The 20,622-nt window shown below is 40.2% G+C and overlaps 1 protein-coding gene across 1 annotated transcript in view; it reads right to left on the bottom strand.

Moving 5' to 3' along the window:
- THEM4 (thioesterase superfamily member 4) overlaps positions 1 to 20,622 on the bottom strand; it is a 42,707-nt gene that overhangs the window by 4,209 nt on the left and 17,876 nt on the right. The window contains exons 2-4 of the mRNA XM_003259257.3: positions 17,539 to 17,725; positions 11,739 to 11,898; positions 10,801 to 10,911 (exon numbers count right to left, since the gene is read on the bottom strand). Of these exons, the coding sequence (XP_003259305.1) occupies positions 10,801 to 10,911; positions 11,739 to 11,898; positions 17,539 to 17,725 (458 nt within the window). The remainder of the gene's footprint in view (positions 1 to 10,800; positions 10,912 to 11,738; positions 11,899 to 17,538; positions 17,726 to 20,622) is intronic.

Raw genomic sequence — 20,622 nt, 5'->3', positions numbered from 1 at the left:
GCCAACAGACGGTCCCAGGCAGCTGCTCTCATTTCTTCTGTCATAATCAACATTTCTCATTCAATTCTGAGTAATGGTGACTAGAAAGACACCTAATAACAACAAATTGCTGGTAACAGCTTACTGCTCTAAGTCAGTACTGTCCAATAGAACTTTCTGTGATGATACAAATGTTCCATATCTGAGTTGTCCAATATGGTAGCCACATGTGCCTAATGAGCACTTGAAATGTGGCTAGCATAACTGAGAAGTTGAGTCCTTAAATTTATTTAATTTGAATTAATTTATACTTTAAATAGCTACATGTGACTAGTGGCTATAGACGTTTCTGGGAATCCTGGAGATACATATCACAGTGAAAAGGGTATCTCTTTAAAGGTGAAATTTCAGTTGGTTGAAACAGAAAGTAGAGCACGGAAATGTGTTTTGTGCTCCCATGGTACTATCAAGCAGATGACGGAACTACTCCAGGTAGAAAGGAAGTTATCACCGTGATGATCTCTCTGCCCAGTTTTCCTTTCAATGACCTTTTAATACTTCCACTCCCATTAACTTTTCCTTTGCTCTTTTGTTGATCCAATTCAACATTTACTAAGACCCAGGGGACATTAGGTGTTCTCGCCTGCCCAGCAACTCCCTTTTCTACTAACATGACTCTCTTCATTTATCCATCCCCTACCCTCCCTTCATTCTCTTCATATCTCTTTGATACACTCATGTACCCCTTTTGTCAGGGAACCACGTCTCCCTCATTCTTAGCCCATGTAGGTTGACTGGCATTGAATAATGATCCCTCTGCTCCACATACACATAGTGACCAGTTGTGGGGGTGGGCACAGGCTGAAATAGTCAATCCTGGAACTTGTGCTGGAGCCCTTGGGGCTGGGTTCTTTTTTCTCTGAGGTGCTAGGCTTACAAGACACAAGCCTGGTTGGCCTGGCTGGTGGCCATTGTGCCACTACACTGGGAAAGGCTATATAAGGATGAAGCAGATCTAGAAGAAAATGTGGCTGAGATTCCTAATGACATCACTGAATATCTGCACTCAGCCACACCTGACTTCTCAACCATACAAGCCAATATGTTTCCTTTTTTGCTTAAGCTAGTGAGAGTTAAGAGTTGCCCTTGTAACATAAAGTCCTAGATTAGTAAACAGACTACAGAAAATGTTTCAGAAAATACAAAATAATGGAACAACTATAGAGTATAATTTTCTAAATGTAACTAATATTTAGGCACAGATCAGTTTGGTTGGCACAGGAAACTGGCTTTAGCTTGTTTTCCTTCATTTAGCTAGGACACTTAATTAGATTTGTATTAGAGGCAGAAAAGTGATAACAAAGATAAAAGCAGCATTTAAAAAGAAAAAAATTTGTTTTATTATATGTCTATACACACACGCGCACACGCACACACACACACATACACACACACACACACACTGGAAAGGCATAACAAAGCCAAAAGATAACTCTTTGAAAAGACTAATAATCTCTGGCAAGATAGATCAAGACAATGAGGGACAGCATACATAAGTACTATTCAGGCCAAAAAGGATATAGATTTAGCTGAAATTTTTAAAAAATTGAGAATATTGTGAATATTATGAATAACTTTATGTCAATACATTTGAAAATGCAGATGAAATAGAAAAAAATTTCAAAAATTTATTAAAACTAAGAATAAAATGATTAGAAAGCCTAAATAGTTGAATAAATAAGACACTGAGGCACTAAGAGGAAGGAGGAGTCTCACTCTGAAACAAGCCTGGGTCTCTCAATCACTTCATGGGGGTAAAACCCTCACTGACCAGGATAACCACATGGGACTATTAGGTAAACCAAAAAAGCCTATAGGTTTAAAGTAGTGAAATGTAGGAGTTACACTAGCTAAGCTTACTCAAATTTACTATAGATTTTTTTTAAAAAGTTCTTTTTTTTTTTTTTTTTTTTTTTACCTCAAATTCAATGTGGCCAGAACATTGGCTTGTAAGGTTCTGATTCTGTAAAATCTATTAAGACTTAATTTATAAGCCAATACATGATCAATTTTTGCAAATGTGTGCTGGGAAAAAGGAAGTGTGCTGTTCTCTAATTATTGGATGCAGAGTTCTATGTTTGTCTAATAAACCATACTTGTTATCTTGCAGTGTTTAAATTCTCCATTTTCTTTCTTTTCTTTCTTTCTTTTTTTTTTTTTTTTTGAGATGGAGTCTTGTTCTGTCACCCAGGCTGGAGTGCAGTGGCGCGATCTTGGTTCACTGCAACCTCCGCCTCCTGGGTTCAAGCGATTCTCCTGCCTCGGCCTCCCAAGTAGCTGGGATTACAGGCGCATGCCACCACGCCCAGCTAATTTTTTGTATTTTTAGTAGAGACGGGGTTTCACCGTGTTAGCCAGGATGGTCTCAATCTCCTGACCTCATGATCCACCCACCTTGGCCTCCCAAGGTGCTGAGATTACAGGCTTGAGCCACCGTGCCTGGCCTAAATCCTCCATTTTCTAATTGTTTTTTATTTTTTTGGAGACAGGGTCTCAGTATGTTGCTCAGGCTGCAGTTCAGTGGCTATTCACAGGAGTTATCATAGCACACTGCAGCCTTGAACCCCCAGACTAAAGCGATCCTCCTGCTTCAGCCTCCCAAATAGCTGGGACTATAGATGTGCACCACCTCACTTGGCTCTGATTTTTTTTTTTTGTTTGCTTGACCTACCAATAATTGAGAACAGGCTGGGTGCTGTGGCTCACGCCTGTAACCCTAGCACTTTGGGAGGCCGAGGTGGGCAGATCATGAGGTCAGGAATTCGAGAGCAGCCTGGCCAGCATGGTGAAATCCTGTCTCTAATAAAAATAGAAAAAAATTAGCCAGGCATGGTGGTGGGTGCCTGTAGTCCCCCAGCTACTCGGGAGGCTGAGGCAGGAGAATTGCTTGAATCCAGCAGGCGGAGGTTGCCGTAAGCTGAGCTCGCGCCACTGCACTCCGGCCTGGGTGACAGAGCGAGACTTTGTCTCGAAAAAAAAAAATTGAGAACAATGTGTTGGAATCTCCCACTATATAAAAGTGGATTAGTCAACTTCTCCCTATGATTATATCAATTTTATTTATATTGTTTATTAGATGCATATTGATTTAGTTATTATTACCTACTGTTGAACTGAATCTTTTATTACTATGAAGTAGGCTTCTCTATCCCCAATATTACTTTTTTGACAGTTCATTATTTTTTCTGATCCCTGCTTTCTTCTGGTTAACTTTTGTGTAGCATATTTTCTCTTCCTTTTAAACTTTTGGTGTCATTTCAAAAATGTCTCATACAGTTTCTAGTTTTTTACATTTAAAAATTCAATTTTATAATCTGTCTTTGAACTGATGGTTTGGTCTATTTATAGTCATTACTGATTTATTTAGACGTATTTCTATCATCTTATTTTGGCTTATTATTTGACCCGCTTTTTCTGACCCTCTTTTTTTTCCTTGCCTTTTTAAAAATTGAGTTTTACTACTTGTTTGATCTTGTATTGTTTCAGATATTAGTTATACACTCATTTTCTCTTATTTTAATCATTCTCTCCACTGAAAAATATGAGGATGTATCAACATTAACTCTGTTCATCTCCTCCCAAACTACATGCTATTGTTATCCAGTATTTTAGCTGTCCTTTTGTTAATCACTATAATTTATTTATTGTAAATTTTTATTTTTATTATTTTTAGAGATGGGTTCTCAGTCTGTCCCCCAGGCTGGAGTGCAGTGGCGCAATCATAGCTTACTGCAACCTTGAACTCTTGGGCTCTAGCGATCTTCCTGCCTCAACCTCCCAAGTAGCTAGGACCACAGGCATGAGCCACTGCAACACACCAATCCTCAGAATTTAGACATCAATATTACTTGTAGACTCTATTTAGATTTTAGTTATCTACATGTTTACCAATTAATTTGCTCATGATTCCTCCTTTCATCCTCCCGCCTGTTGGGATTGCTTTCCTTCTTTCTGAAGTCCACCATTGAGGAGCTCCTGGGTGTTGTCCTGCTGTTCCATAAATTCTTTCCATTTGTTTGAATGACAGCACCTTCATTTTGTGCTCATTTTTGAACTTTAGCTTTGCTGAGAGCATGATTTTAGATTGACATTTTCTTTCAGCAGACGTTTTATTGTCTTCTGGCTTCTACTGTTGCTATTGAGAGGTTTACTGCCAGTGTAATGGTGCCCTCTTGCTTCTAAAAAGCAAGACTGCTCTGTAATGGCTGCTCTATCTTAGCTCTGCTTTTAAGATCTGTGTCTTAAGTATTCTCCAATTTCTCTATAATGTCTCTAGATATACTTTTAAAACCTAGCTTGATATATATTGCTTTCTATATTGTCAATTCATGATTTTTTTTAGCTCTCGAATATGTTGACCCATTATTTCCTTAAATACTGGATCTCTTCAATTCTCTTTATTCTATTTTTCTAGGACTCTAATTAGAGCATGTTAGATCTTTTTATTTGTCCACTATAGCTTACGCTCTCTATATTTTCCATTTCCTTTTTTCTCTGTGCTGGATTCAGGATAATCTTTTTTTTCTCTCTCTCTCTCTGCTAAACCTAGATCTGAAAATAATAATTAAAAAGCTTCATTTAGGCCGGGCATGGTGGCTCACACCTGTAATCCCAGCACTTTGGGAGGCCGAGGCAGACGGATCATGAGGCCAGGAGTTCAAGACCAGCCTGACCAACATGGCAAAAACCCATGTCTACTAAAAATACAAAAATTAGGCGGGCATGGTGGCATGTGCCTGTAATGTCAGCAACTCAGGAGACGGAGGTTGGAATGAGTCAAGATTGCACCACTGACTCCAGCCTGGGTGACAGAGAGACTCCATCTCATTAAAAAAAAAAAAAAAAAAAAAAAAAAAAAAAAAGCTTCATTTAACATATTAAGCTGCTGGCTCCAAATACATTAACTGTGATCCTCAAAATATCTCTTTAAGAAAAGTATTATTGTCTTTGGTTAATGGATGAGGAAACTGAGGCCCAGAGAGGTTAGGTAATTTGCTAAAGCTATATGGCTATTTGGTGGCACACATGGGATTCAAATCCCCAACAGTCTGATTCAAAGTTCTGCTTCCCATTTTGCATTTGAGCTTGTTTTATCTGCCAAATGACTTAGTTGAGGTGGGCATGTTGATGTATTTATGGGATATATCTCAATACTGCACTAGAACAATGGAGCTGGTGACTAATTTAGTGTTTTTAGTAATACAACCACCACCACCATCACCGAGCATATGGATCTGACAAATGAACTCTTGATTAAATTTCAATGGAAGGGGAAAATAACTTGTAGGGAGAAATGATTTGAAGGTTTACTGGGCTGTGAGATTATAAAAATCATAAGAGTTTGTATTAGTTTGTTTTCACGCTAAAGAACTACCTGAGACTGGGTAATTTATAAAGAAAAGAGGTTTAATTGACTCACAGTTCTGCATGGCTGAGGAGGCTTCAAGAGACTTATAATCATGGCAAAAGTGAAGGGAAAGGGGAAGGGGAAGCAAGGCACATCTTACATGGCGGCAGAAGAGAGAGAGAGAGAGAGCAAGGGGGGATCTGTCAAATGCTTTTATTTATTTATTTATTTATTTACTTATTTATTTATTTATTTATTTATTTATTTATTTATTTATTTATTTTTGAGATGGAGTCTTGCTCTGTTGCCCAGGCTGGAGAGCACTGGCACAATCTTGGCTCACTGCAACTCCCAGGTTCAAGTGATTCTCCTGCCTCAGCCTCCTGAGTAGCTGGGATTATAGGCATACACCACCATGCCCAGCTAATTTTTTTTTGCATTTTTAGTAGAGATGGGGTTTCACCATGTTGGTCAGGCTGGCCTTGAACTCCTGGTCTCAGGTGATCCACTCACCTTGGCCTCCCAAAATGTTGGGATTACAGGCGTGAGCCATGGTGCCTGGCCTGCCAAACACTTTTAAACCATCATATTTTGTAAGAACTCACTATCACTAGAACAGCATGGGGGAAACTGCCCCCATGATCCAGTCACCTCTCACCAGGTCCCTCCCTTGACACATGGGGATTACAATTCTAGATGAGATTTGGGTGGGGACACAAAGCCAAACCATATCAGTTATAAAATGTCTAACTAAATTTTTAGTGAAAATAAAGGATTTAATTGTGCATTTTTTTTTTTTTTGAGATGGAGTCTCGCTCTGTTGCCCAGGTTGGAGTGCAGTGGCACGATCTCGGCTCATTGCAACCTCCCAGGTTCAAGCAATTCTCCTGCCTCAGCCTCCCAAGTAGCCTGGCCTTAATTGTGCATTTTAAAGGAACAAACGCTGGGCACAGTGGCTCAAACCTGTAATCTCAGCACTTTGGGAGGCTGAGGCGGGTGGATCACCTGAGGTCAGGAGTTTGAGATCAGCCTGGCCAACATGGTGAAACCTCGTCTCTACTAAAAATACGAAAATTAGCCGGGTATGGTGGCCTATGCCTGTAATCCCAGCTACTTGGGAGGCTAAGGCAGGAGAATCGCTTGAACCCAGGAGGTAGAGGTTGCAGTGAGCCGAGATTATGCCACTGCACTCCAGCCTGGATGGCAGAGTGAGACTCTGTCTCAAAATAATAAATAAATAAATAAATAAATAAATAAATAAATAAACAAAGGAAGGAAGGAAGGAAGGAAGGAACAAGCTTCCAGAATATGTTGGCTACAAATTAGAAACACAGTGCCACAAGATTATTAAAGTGATCTAAGCTTCTGATAAAAAAAATTACAGAATGAAAAGCAATCGAAACTCTAAAAAGCAAACAAAAACCAGAAGCCTAGGGATTGTCATTTTCCCTTTTCAAGAAAACTATTGAGTGTATTTTTAAAGCTTTCTTTTTAAATTCTTGCAGTGAAGTGATATTTAGAAGTAACTCAAGTAACTCCTATGTTATCTATCCACAAGAATTCACATTTATCCCTCTTGTTCTTACATCAGTCAGGTATCAAAGAAACCTTTCTATATAGACTGCCCACAAGGTGGGGTAGTTATAATAGGAAAATGGAGAGAAAGAAATGACATTCCACAGCTTTTGAGTTTCTAGCAAATTCAGAGGAAATGTTCTGACCTTTACCAGCATACCTTTTTATCACGGTAATTTATTCAGTTCTATATTTCTGTTCACTTTCAGCTGTGTTTAAATAGTCCTTGAACCTATTCACTGAGGTATTTTTTTGTTTTTAAACAATTACACTTTCATTTCCCTTTTTTTCGTTTTTGTTTTTTTTTTTTTTGAGATGGAGTCTCACTCTGTCGCCCAGGCTGGGGTACAATGGTGCAATCTCAGCTCACTGCAACCTCTGCTTCCTGGGTTCAAGTGATTCTCCTGCCTCAGCCTCCCAAGTAGGTGAGATTACAGGTGGGCACCACCACGCCCAGCTAATTTTTGTATTTTCAGTAGAGACGGGGTTTCACCATGTTGGTCAGGCTAGTCTTGAACTCCTGACCTTGTAATCTGCCCATCTCAGCCTCCCAAAATGTTGGCATTACAGGCGTGAGCCACTGCGCCTGGCCTACAATCTCATTTCTCAAAGTTTTATTAGGTTCCGTGGCAAACCTGCCTAATAATTTTTATAGTTTATCGTTGTTTTCTCTTTTTGTGATTTCATCTTTTATTTATTTATTTTTTTTTTTGATGGGAGTATCGCTCTGTTGCCCAGGCTGCAGTGCAGGGGCACAATCTTGGCTCACTGCAGCCTCCATCTCCCAGGTTCAAGCGATTCTTCTGCCTCAGCCCCCCAAATAGCTGGGATTACAGGCATGTGCCACCACACCTGGGTAATTTCTGTATTTTTAGTAAAGTCAGGGTTTTGCCATGTTGCCCAGGGTGGTCTTGAACTCCTGACCGCAGGTGATCCACCCGCCTTGGCCTCCCAAAGTGCTGGGATTACAGGCGTGAGCCACCGTGCCTAGCCTCATCTTTTATTTCTTTAAACATCTCATACTTTATTCATTTATATTGTGTATTTGATTATCATGATATCTTAAATCCCTGAGGTCTAAATCTTATTTATTGTTTCTGTTGATAGTCACCCTTGGTAGTTTCTTTCCTTGTGTATTTGGTACAGGATCTACTTGTTTTGAAGGAGGAATGTCCTTTAGCATTTCTTGTTTGCCATGTTGCATGAAGAAATCGAATCGGAGCTTCTCAACTCATGTGTCGTGAATGGGTCATTGGCATGCTGAGATACTTACCCTTTCAGCTGGCTAGTCATCACTAGTTAGACCTGCTTTGTCTATTTATCTTAATGTGCTAGGCACAAGGAAATAAATCAAGTGGGATATTTGGATCAGAGGGCTGGAAATTATTTGAAATCATTAAGGAATAATCTTGCTTCTTAAAGGAAGCAAGGTAGATTAAGGCATCTGATGATTAATTGACACTGCAAATTATTTTCAATTAAAATATAATCCCAGGTTGTTACCTGTAGCATCCTGAAGGGCCATCAAGTAATCATATTAAATTTAATGTTATTATTACTATTATTATGAACCTAAATAACTGTATACAAAAAAACACAGCCTGATAAATATTAAATTCTAAATTACTTATAAAATCCAATACTTTATTCTGGTCTTTAGTCATCAACTAACAGAAGACAATGGAGGCTGTGTGTTGTAGTGAAGAGCATCAGATTTGGTGTCATAAGATGTGAGTTCTAATTCTGACTAAATTGCTCTCTATCCACATGACTTCAGGTAAAACTTCTTTTCAGTATGTTTTCCAATTGTGGGGAACAAATGAACAGCAACGCAACTGATTTTTGTGGATGGTTTATTGGGTGGGACAAGCACTAAGCATAGAGTTTGGCAGGTTCTGTTTCCCATTTTGCATTTGAGTATGTGCTTAAGACACAAACACTTTTTGAGATAAACGGTAATCTAAATACTTTGTTTCAGCTTGTTTTCAAAGTAACCTTTTACATTTATTTTTTAGGAAGGATGTTGTACTTCATTATTCAACTTTATTTGAACATGGAAAAATTTTTTTAAAACACAGGACATGGAAAAATATAAAAAACTTAATTTTTAATATATTCTTTATCATGTTAAGAAAACCCAGATTTCTAGAATCTAATTTATAGTCATAACTAATATGAAATATTGACCATCTGTAAATATGTCAACTTTCTCCAAATTAATCTCTAGAATCAATGTAATTGCCATTAAAATCATTAAAAGGAGGTACAATGACAATCTGGGTTTAAAGGTTAAAAATCTAAGGCACAACCAGGAATAGAAAGAAACTCTCTCAACATAATAAAGGCTATTTATGAAAACCCTACAACTAACATCATACTAAATGGTAAAAGACTAAAACCTTTTCATTTAAGATCAGAAACAAGACAAGGATGCCCACTTTTGCCACTTCTATTCTACATGGTACTAGAAGTCCTAGCCAGAGCAATTAGGCAAGAAAAAGAAATCAAAGGTATTAAAATTGGAAAGGAAGAAGTACAAAGATCTGTTTACAAATGACATGACTTTGTATATAGAAAATCCTAAAGATTCCACAAAAACCTGTTAGAATGAATAAACAAATTCAGCAAAGCTGCAAGATGTAAAATCAACACAGAAAAATCAGTTGCATTTCTATATACAAACAATGACTAATCCAAAAAGGAAATTAAGAAAACAATTAAGGCCAGGTGCAGTGACTCACGTCTGTAATCCCAGCACTTTGGGAGGCCAAGGCAGGCGGATCACTTGAGGCCAGGAGTTTGAGATCAGCCTGGCCAACAAAGTGAAACACTGTCTCTACTGAAAATACAAAAAATTAGCCAGGTGTGGTGGTGCATGCCTGTAATACCAGCTACTTGGGAGGCTGAGGCATGAGAATAGCTTGAACCTGGGAAGTGGATGTTGCAATGAGCTGAGATCATGCCACCACACTCCAGCCTGGACAATAAAGTGAGACTTTGTCTCAAAAAAATAATAATAAAAAAAAATTAAAAATTAAAAAAAAAACAATCAAAAAGAATAAAATACTTAGGAATAAACTTAACCAAAGAGCAAAAGTCTTATACACTGAAAACTACAAAACATGGATGAAAAAAATTAAAGACACAAATAAATGGAAAGACATCTGTGCTTGTGGACTGAAAAGACGTGGTGTTTTGTGTGTGTGTGTGTGTGTGTGTTTGTTTTTTTTGTTTTTTTTTTACAGTTGGGGTCTTGTTCTGTTGCCCACCCTGGAGTGCAGTGGCATGATCCTAGCTCACTGTAGCCTTGAACTCCTGGGCTCAAGCAATCCTCTCAAGAAGCTAGGACTACAGATGTGCACTGCTGGGCCCAGCTAAATTTTTAAAAAATTAATTTTGTTATGTAGTAGATGTTGGTGCTCCACCCAGAGCTCCTTGGATCCTTTCTTCACTTGTTTTGGTTTGCTCAAACACAGAGACCCTTAGAAGTACTTGGAAATTTATAGTCCTTGGGATGGCCCTGATCCTATGACCGATACATGCGAGGGTATAAAGACTCTAGCTCCCTCATCTGAGATACAGACAATTCTGAGGCATAAATTTCATTCTAGAGCTCCCTTGTATGATCCAGCGAAAGCTATGCTTTGCTGGACTTTTGAGAGTTCAGCCTTGGTTGACTTCTTCATCTTCCCTGTCCTGCTTCTCCCACTCCCTTGCTAGTTTCCTCTGGGAGCACTTCTTTAATAATCACTTGAACACAAATTATGGTGTCAAGATCTGCAACTGGGAACCTGACTTAACAACACCTAAGGATAAATAGAGAATTACTGTGAATTTACCTTTTATAATTGATGTTGAGATTGGCAGTCATGACGATTCCCCCAGCCATCATTGCACACATACCAACAGTAGCATCAATCATGGTTGCAATGGCACCTCCATGAACGAATCTAGTTACAACAGGAGTGGAGGAGAAATGTTTTCAGAAGTTCGAAGATAGCCTCTTGAAAAAGAGAAATTAACCAAGCATCTTCACACAATTTACTTATGAAAGGTCCACTTAGCCCATGTTCAGTGTACTGAATGCCAAATACTATCTGTGTCTCCAACTTTGTTTTGTTCACAGCATAATAGTATAGTCTTAAGTATTTGTAATAAAACCAGAATTTAATAGTAACCAGATCACAAGCAAGCAAAAAGCTAAAATATAATTTAGAAAATTTATATTATGTTTTTATTATTAGTCAAGTGTGGTGTCATGTGCCTGCAGTCCTGGCTACTCAGGAGACTAAGGTGAGAGGATCGCTTGAGCCCAGGAGTTCGAGGCTGCAGTGAGCTATGATCATGCCACTGCACTTCAGCCTGGGCAACAGAGCAAGTCCTTGTCTCACAAAACAAAACAAACTATACATATTCATTGTTTAGAAATTTAGGTAATGCAAATTAAAAAAAAAAGAAAAAAAAATTTAGGACCCATAATACTACCCACCTAGTCAGTGACAAGCCACTGTTAACACATTAATGATATGCTCTAAAATTATACTCTATTGCCCTATGCCCTATAATATTATAATGCTCATATATATAAATATTTAATCAATATTAATAATATAGATAAGATGTCCTTTAATAATGTATTATAAACATCTTTCCATGTCAATAAATATACATCTATGTGACCATTTGAAACTCTTAATTGTAGTCCACGGACAGGACACATGGGGGCAGTGTAAGATAAAAATCTTTTACATCCACACTTTCAGGCTATCATTCTTACCCAGGTGGTCCTTCCAGGTAAGGGCCTCCTTGAAATAAGCAAACCATCCTTTTCTCAACATCATTGTAGAACATCACGTATTCAAAGCCCAGGCCATCATCAAAGCTTCTGGTGAAGAGCTGGGCCTGTGACATTTGTTCTTCTTTCATAAGCTTTGGGTCTATAGAAAATGAGGTGGATGGCAAATGAGAAACAAGGGTGAGAGAAATGCCATGGCAGAGCCAAGCACCTGTACCCTGCTAGAATCACATGTCAATAGATGATTGACTCAAATGTCCACAGGGTGCAAAATTGAAAGGAATGGGAGGGTCTCAACGAAACAGAAAATAGGATCTTTGCCCTTGTGGAATTAACAGTTCAACTGGGGACAGAGTAAACAGACATGAAATCAAAACAAAGTACCTACATATGGCAATCAGGAATATAGTATATAAATGCTAACAATATACTGAATAAAATGGTACAGTAAAGATGGAAATTCTTCTTGGAAGAACTGTGGTTTAAATGCAATTTACAGAAAATAAAAAATGTAACAGAAAGGAGGTTTCCCTGGCAGACATGAGTTTAGTCTGAATCAGCAACAGGGTCAGTTCTGCCCAATACTCAAAGCCCCCAAAACTGGCAGTTAGAACCATTAGGGTTCATGAAATCAGACTGTGGGTTGTAACCCGGCTTCTTTTTTTTTTTTTTTTTGACAGAGTTTCGCTCTTATTGCCCAGGCTGTAGTGCAATGGCGTGATCTCAGCTCACTGCAACCTCCGCCTCCCAGGTTCAAGCGATTCTCCTGCCTCAGCCTCCCGAGTAGCTGGGATTACAGGCGCCCACCACCACGCCTGACTAATTCTGTATTTTTAGTAGAGACAGGGTTTCTCCATGTTGGTCAGGCTGGTCTTGAACTCCTGAACTCAGGGATCCGCCTGCCTCGGCCTCCCAAAGTGCTGGGATTATAGGCGTGAGCCACAGAGCCTGGCCATTAACCAGGCTTTAAAAAGGAACAGAACACTTAGTTAACAGAACCATATACTCTGGGTAATTAATAGTGCACTTGTTTAGACACAGTTTTTTTTCACTTACACAATTGTGAGCAAGTTGGGGGAACTGGATTGAATAAAAATATAGGTCACTTCAAAATAAAGATTGAAAGCCATTGCTCTCAAGAAATGCATTTATCCTTTTGTATCTATTTTAAAATTTAATCCCCCTACTCACCTTTCTTTCATAGCTCATCATGATTTGCCATATATAAAACTGTTTTTTTTTTGTTTCTATTGAATTTATATTTACAAACGTGGAAAAGGATACAGATGAGAAGATCCAGGAGAAGTGGGGAGAGGGACAGAAGGATGCCTTTTAATTAGGTCATGAGCATCCCAGGGCAGGCATCCTGTCTTTTAGACTTTGCATACCCAACAAATGGCACAGATGTGCACATACTATATACACTTAAGCAGTTGTTGAGTGAATTGATGGTTTAGAAGGACAGACAAGGAAACTTAAAATTGGGGATGAGTATTACGGTGCAGTGGAAAGAACCTTGGCCCGTGAGTTGGGAAAATTAAATTATTGGCCTACCTGTGGCCTAGAACTCACTCTTTTGCACACTTTATCCATACAATGAGGAGATAAAACAAAATGAGCTCTAAGATCTCTTCCAATTCTGACATTCCAGGACTTCAGGATAAGATAGGTGTTAAGCACCTATAATTTTTTTACTTAGGAGTTCGAGATTTCTGGTCTAGATTGGCAAACCTTGAGCTTATTTCATAAAAATGAGAAAAATAAGGTCTGGGTTGAGTTAAAATGTAGGTCATTTCAAAATAAAGACCAAAAGCTACTGCTCTCAAGAGGATGCATTTGTCCTTTGTGATGGTGAAAGAAGTCTGTTGGAAATGCAGAATCTCAGGTTCTACCTCTGACCTTCTGAAGCAGAACTTGCATTTTAACAAGATTCCTAGGTGCTTCATATTCATTTTTAAGTCTGAAAGGCAATAGTATTCTAAGAAATGGGATAGCACTGAAAATAGCAGTGGAATAACATGATGAGATTTGCATTTTGAATCATTCTGACAGTTGAGTGGAAGAAGGGCTTTGAGGAGGATAAGAATGGAGACAGGAGATGAGACTACGAAGATCACAATCACCAAACCTATCTGCTAGATAGGGTGATTTTCTCTAGCAATGCTTAACTATGTGAAAGCCTGTTCAAAGTAAAGATGGCAGATGGTTGCATTCATCCAGGGCTGGGGTTTTCCTAGGTTAGGTGGGCTACAAAAGGTCAGATAGATGAGGGCTACGGGACCATGAGAAAGTAAAGGATTCAATGAACTCAGAAGGTCTTAATGAAATAACAATTGTTTCTGAGGGGCCTTTGAACAAGTAAGCTGCTGAAAGGAAAAATGCTGTCATCAGAAAACAGGATGTTTAAATGTATGCATCTGGAGGCTGTGTACTGCATGAAGATAAGGCTCGAGATGTTCATGGGAGTGTGTGGCTGTGGCTGGGGGATAAGAAAAGTTCATAGTGATGAGGAAGCACATAAACTGAGGAGCCACTGTGTGGATGCTCGAGTTGCTGAGAATGCTGAATGGAGTTGGGTAGATAGCAGACCAGCTGCTGAAATACTCAACACAGAGAGAAGTTGACAGATGACAGCAACAAGGAGGAGAAGAAGAGGAGGGTGACAAAGTTAGATGGTATAAACTGAAAGAAACAGAGGTTTTTTTTTTTGGTTTTTTTTTGTTTTTTTTGTTTTTTTTGAGACAGAATCTTGCTCTGTCACCCAGGCTGGTCTCAAACTCCTGGCCTCAAGTGATCTGCCACTTTGGCCTCCCAAAGTGTGGAGCCACTGTGCCCAGCCCAGAGGGCTTTTTAAGATGAGGGGAAGTAATGGTTTGAAAACAAGTGTGGGTAGCAAAGAGGACCTCAAATTCCTCTTGATTCTGAGAGGGTCAAATTTTAGTCAAGAGTGAATGAGGGTTGGATGAAGAAATAAGCAAAATGTAGGAATGGAACCCTGGAAAACATTGACATTTAAGGAGCAAGTAGAAGGAGGAGGGAAGATTGGTCTGAAATGTTTATGAAAGCCAAAAGAAAATGTTTCAATGAGAATGAGACAGGGAGGTCTAGTACAGTAAGTGCTGAAGAATGCACACTGAATTTGGCACTTCCGTCACTAGTGGCTTCAGTGAAGACATTTCAGTAGAGCTGTTAGGATAGAAGCCAGATTGTGCTGGGGTAAGGACAGTCAGTTGTGTGATGTGCTAACAGTTGGAAAAGAATTAGTAATACAAACCACACATTTTTCCTCTTCATTTATAAAACAGAATAATGCTTCCCTTGAGATATATCAGAGATTCTGCAAAGAAACTTAAGAACTCTATAATTTTTCTTGATTAGTTTTATTTTTGTTTTATTCATTCCTTCAGCAAATACTAAAGTATCTACCATGAGGAAACTGAGGCACAGAAAGGTAAAGTGCCTTGCTCAAAGTTGCACAGCTTTAAATTGTGGAACCAGAATTTGAACCCAGGCACTAAATTTCAACCATTTAATTAAGAAGTTGTCAACTTTTGGATGGTCTCTAAAGCTGAGAGACTGCATGAGATTACCAATGGAGTGTGGAGAAGAGAGGAGTACTAAGGACTGAGACTTGAGGGCACCCTAATATGAAGGGTTTGAGGATGGGGAAGAACCAGCCCAAGAAATTGAAAAGGAGGGACCAGTAAAGTGGAGAATGTGGTGTCCTGGAAGTTACGTTCAAATAGAAAGGAGTCACCAGCTGTGCCAAAAGCTGAGAGTTAGCGGACTCAGCAACATGAAGGTCACTGGTACCCTTGGCAAGAGCTGTTTTGAGGGAGTGGGTTCAAGATAGGCTGGGCACAGTGGCTCATGCCTGTAATCCCAGCACTTTTGGAGGCCAAGGTGGGGCAGATCACTTGAATTCAGGAGTTCGAGACCAGCCAGGCCAACATTGTGAAACCCTGTCTCTACTAAAAATACAAAAATAAGCCGGGTGTGGTGGCATGCAGCTGTAATCCCAGATACTTGAGAGGTTGAGGTGGGAGAATCACTTGAACCTGGGAGGAGGAGGTTGCAGTGAGCCGAGGTCACACCACTGCATTCCAGCCTGAGTGACAGAGCAAGACTCATTCTCAAAACTGAAAAAAAAAAAAACAAAAAAAAAAAAAACCAACAAAACAAACAAAAAAACCCCCAAAACAAAACAGAGAGAGAGACTGGGAAGACAGAAATGCAGCTGTGGCATGTTTATATGCTGATAAGAAACATCTAGCAGAGATGGATGTCCTTCAGTAAGCCAAAGAAAATGGAATGCAGCGCACAAATGGAAGGCTTGGTCTCCCTAAGAGTGTGGATGGTTCACTCACAGCAGGAAGAAGCAGAACATCAGGCACAGATGCAGGGAGGAGGATATGTGAGGCAATGGAAGACTGGAAGTTCTCTTCTGACTGCTTTTATTTCCTCTTAGTGAGATAGGAAGCGAGACCAACTGAGGGTGAGAAGGGAAAGTATTAGAGGCATAAGAAGAAAGAAAAAGGCAGAAAATACTCATCCAGTAAAGGAGGAGAGTGAATAAACTAGGGAAACATGAAGTATGGTTGCTGGGCAATATTGAGAGCCTTCTTTCTCTCTTTTTTTTTTTTTTTGTAGGGGGGAGATGGTCTCACTCTATCACCCAGGATGGAGCGCAGTGGCGTGATCTCAGCTCACTGCAACCTCTGCCTCCTGGATTCAAGTAATTCTTATGCCTCAGCCTCCCAAGTAGCTGGGATTACAGGTCCCCGTCACGAAGCCCAACTAACTTTTTTTGTATTTTTAGTAGAGATGAGGTTTCACCATGTTGGCCAGGCTGGTCTTAAACCCCTGACCTCAAGTGATCCGCCTGCCTCAGTCTCCCAAAGTGCTGGGATTATAGCCATAAGCCACGGTGCCCAGCCCAAGGGCCTTCTTAAAAGTCAGTTAAAAAAAACCACCCACCACCTAAAGATGTGTTTGGATGATTAAAAGATAATGAGTAACTCAGAAATATCTGTGAATGATTCAGTATACTATAATGATAGACATCTGTCATTATACAGTTGTTAAAACCCACGGAAAACACAACACAAAGAGTGAACCCTAAAACAAACTATGGACCTTAATTAAGAATAATATATCAATATTGGCTCATCAATTGTAGCAAATACACCACAGTAATGTGAGATGTTAATAATAGGAGAAATTAGGGGTGGGGAGGGGATAAAGGGTATATGGGAACTCTCTGTACTTTAGGCTAATTTTTCTATAAAATTATAATGCTAAAAAAGTATATTAGTAAAAAAACACGGAAGGATAGGAATTGCCATGTGTGTGTTTTGGGTGTTGGGTGGGTTGCCCTGGGGATTTAGATACTGGGAGATGTGGGTGTAACCTGAGTGTTCTGAGCTTCTTAGGGTGATATAACCAGATATGGGATAAAGGGTGAAATGAGATTAGATGACAGCCTCAAGACGGAGAGGTGATGAGGTTGTAGAAGGGTGGAAGCTCTCTGGGACCCTTTCTTCACTCTTGCTAATGGTGATAAGAATGCCAGGGTGGAAGCAGTCTTATTCTTGGCAATAGGCTTTATGCTCTCCAATCTGCAAAATTTATTGTGATTTCTGGTCTATAAAACTGGTGACTATAGAACCATAATCCTGCATTATACCCTTTTCTTTTTTTCAGGTAATAACTAGTACTTCAATCTGTTCTTAGCTTTATATTTGATGCTCAGATATATTAATGGGAAAGTGGCTGTTTCTACCAAGAAAACGGGTTTTGAAGTCTTGAATCCTTTCAGTAGGTGTACGTTTATATGAAGGCAAACGTTTCCAGGAGCCATCTTCACATTTCTTCATAAACTGGTCAAAGAGCAGTCTTAGGTCCTTGTTCCAGCTGGGGTTGGGGACAGAACAGTCCTTAAGAATGACTTCCTCAGAAGAAAATGACCTCTAAAAGACAGAAGAAAAAGAAAAGTTAAGTAATAGGAGGTGCATTCTATTTCATAACATATTCTCCCAATTTCTAAGATTATCTTGCTGCTTTTCTTCTCCCCATAAGCTTGTCACTTCAAAATGGAAGGGAATTTCAGGGATCACCTGGTCCAACCTCCTTGGGAAAATGAGAGATTGAGAGACGGAAAATGATTTGCTCAACATCACCCAGCGAGCTATTGACAGAGCCAGGATTATGCTCAGGTCTGCTGATTCCATTCTTTTTTCCAAACTTTAATCAAGCACAGGTAAGCCCAGCACACTGGAGATGGAGGTGAAGAACAGGCATTATCTTCTATGTTAAAAGCGCTTCCAGTGGCTATGCACAGGAAGTTAGGGGATAAAGGAGAAGTATTCATCTAGCATTAGGGGTTCAGGAAGGGGTCCTTTGACTTGAATATTGATTAGATAAGCAGAAATTAGCCAGCTGGAAAAAGTATTACAGGCAAAAAAAAAAAAAAAAACAAACACTGGAATATAGTTTGGATGTGTGTTCCTGCTCAAATCTCATATTGAAATGTAATCCCCAACGTTGGAGGTGGGGCCTGCTGGGAGGTGAATGGATCATGGGGGTGAATTTCTCATGAACGGTTTAGCACCATTCTCCTCAGTACTGTCCTCATGATAGTGAGTTCTCATGAGATCTGGTTGTTTAAAAGTGTATAGTTCCTTGTGCCTTGCACTCTTGCTCTTGCCGTGTCCATGTGAAGTGCCTGCTCCTGCTTTGCCTTCTGCCATGACTGTAAGTTTTCTTGCTTCCTTTTTTTTTTTTTTGAGACAGAGTCCCACTCTGTTGTCCAGGTTGGAGTGCAGTGGCGTGATCTTGGCTCACTGCAACCTCCACCTCCTGGGTTCAAGTGATTCTCCTGCCTCAGCCTCCTGAGTAGCTGGAGTTACAGGTGCCCTCCCACCACACCCGGCTAATTTTTGTATTTTTAGTAGGGATGAGGTTTCACCATGTTGGTCAGGCTGGTCTCGAACTTCTGACCTCAGGTGATCTGCCCACCTCGGCCTCCCCAAGTGCTGGGATTACAGGAGTGAGCCACTGTGCCCGGCTGACTGTAAGTTTTCTGAGGCCTCCCCAGCAGCCAAGCAGATGCTACCATCATGCTTCCTATATAGCCTGTAGAAGTGTGAGTCAATTAAACTTCTTTTCTTTATAAATTATGCAGTCTCAGGTATTTCTTTATAGCAATATGAGAATAGCCTAATGCAGTGGGCAAAAGAGGCATGAAACAGTTTTGAGGGGCCTTATTACAATCATATGAAGTAGGTACTATTTATTATCCTCATTTTGCAGATGATGAAATTATGGCCTAAAAGAAATTTGGCATTATTAGGGTGCAAGAGTGGGGGCAGATGGCTGCAGAAATGCATGTAAAACCTTAACACTAAGCTAACTGGCTTGAATTGTATCTGCAGTGCTCTCTGAGGGATTTTACATGGGGAGTAACATGATTACATCTTTCCATAATATAAAAGATAGTGGGAGTGTCCAAGATTGAAATCAGAGGGGCCTATTTGGAAGCTACTAGGGTAACTCAGGTGAGAAATCATGAGAGCATGAAGCAGAACTGGTGACTATTTGGATAAGGAGGGTAAGGGAAAAAGAGAAATATAAGACCCAGTACCAGGATTCTGAATCCTGCAGTGAGGTGAATGACAGAGCCAATTACCAAAAAATATAGGAGAAAGAGGAGTAGGGAGCTCAGGGGACAAGTTTTTGGTGTCACAGTAACCACAGCTTCTATCCATCTATTTCTGTAGCACCAAGCACTGCTATTATTCCAATGCCCAGGCAACAAATGGAACATTGCAGGGATCCTAGAGGACCTGGAAGACAAAGTGTGACTTACTAAGGAGCAGAACAAAGTGTATGCCCATAGACACCAGAAAGGAAAACTGGCTTTTTGGACTGCTGTAGATATCTTGGAACATGTAGGATCACAGGAGCTATTAACTCCACGGCATTCTACTTTCAGCCACCCTTATCAGTTCATTCAGATTTAATGTACCTACAATACACACACTGCACCATAAAACCAAAACAGGGAAGTCACAGTATGATGGGAGAACCAGCTTTCTGCTGGCAGGGGCTGGCTCCAATGCAGGCTTGGTGGGAAGAATACAGGGAACCTGTCTCAAAAACTCTATGGAAGAAGAGACAGCCTGGCCTCCCAACCTTTATCTTTCTTCCATGCTGGATGCTTCCTGCCCTCGAACATCGGACTCCAGGTTCTTCAGTTTTGGGACTCTGACTGGCTCTCCTTGCTCTTCAGCTTGCAGACAGCCTATTGTGGGACCTTGTGATCATTCTTAATTATTGTAGGAACATAATACGTGTTGGATTGGGCACAGTGATTCCTCTAACTTTTTTCAAAATTGTATTAGCTGAGCATGTGGAGGCTTGCATTGTGAATTTTAGTTCAAGATTGACTGCAAGAACCAGCAATCCTGAGAGGACCCACAGACCCTCTGAAGGAAGCAGACTACTCCTGCAGGACTGGAAGACATCCCAAATACTGTGAGTGCCCCAACTGTGGAAGTGGGAAAGAAAGACCCTCCTCTCCTGAACACACACCCCCACTGGAGAAGCTGGTCTGTTTGCAGGAGAAATTTCTGACTTTACCTGGAGCTGAGTCAAGTTAGAGAGCTAAGCTGAGCAAAATACAGGGGTAGGGGAAGCAGCAGAAAGGTCCTGAGAGCTCACTGAGTCCCCAAGCAGCCCATACCTGCCTGGCACCACAGGGATCCATCAGGTGGGTAGCCAAAGGAGCAGGGGGTAAAATTCCACAAGGAGAAGAAATTCTGCAGCTGAACTTTGTAACAGTTTGAACTGGGGAGAAGCCTCCTGA

Source organism: Nomascus leucogenys, chromosome 12 (assembly GCF_006542625.1).
Source record: "Nomascus leucogenys isolate Asia chromosome 12, Asia_NLE_v1, whole genome shotgun sequence".
In the NCBI taxonomy this organism is placed as follows: Eukaryota; Metazoa; Chordata; class Mammalia; order Primates; family Hylobatidae; genus Nomascus; species Nomascus leucogenys.
Note: the sequence above shows the minus strand (reverse complement) of the source record. Positions and strands in the feature narration are given on the sequence as shown.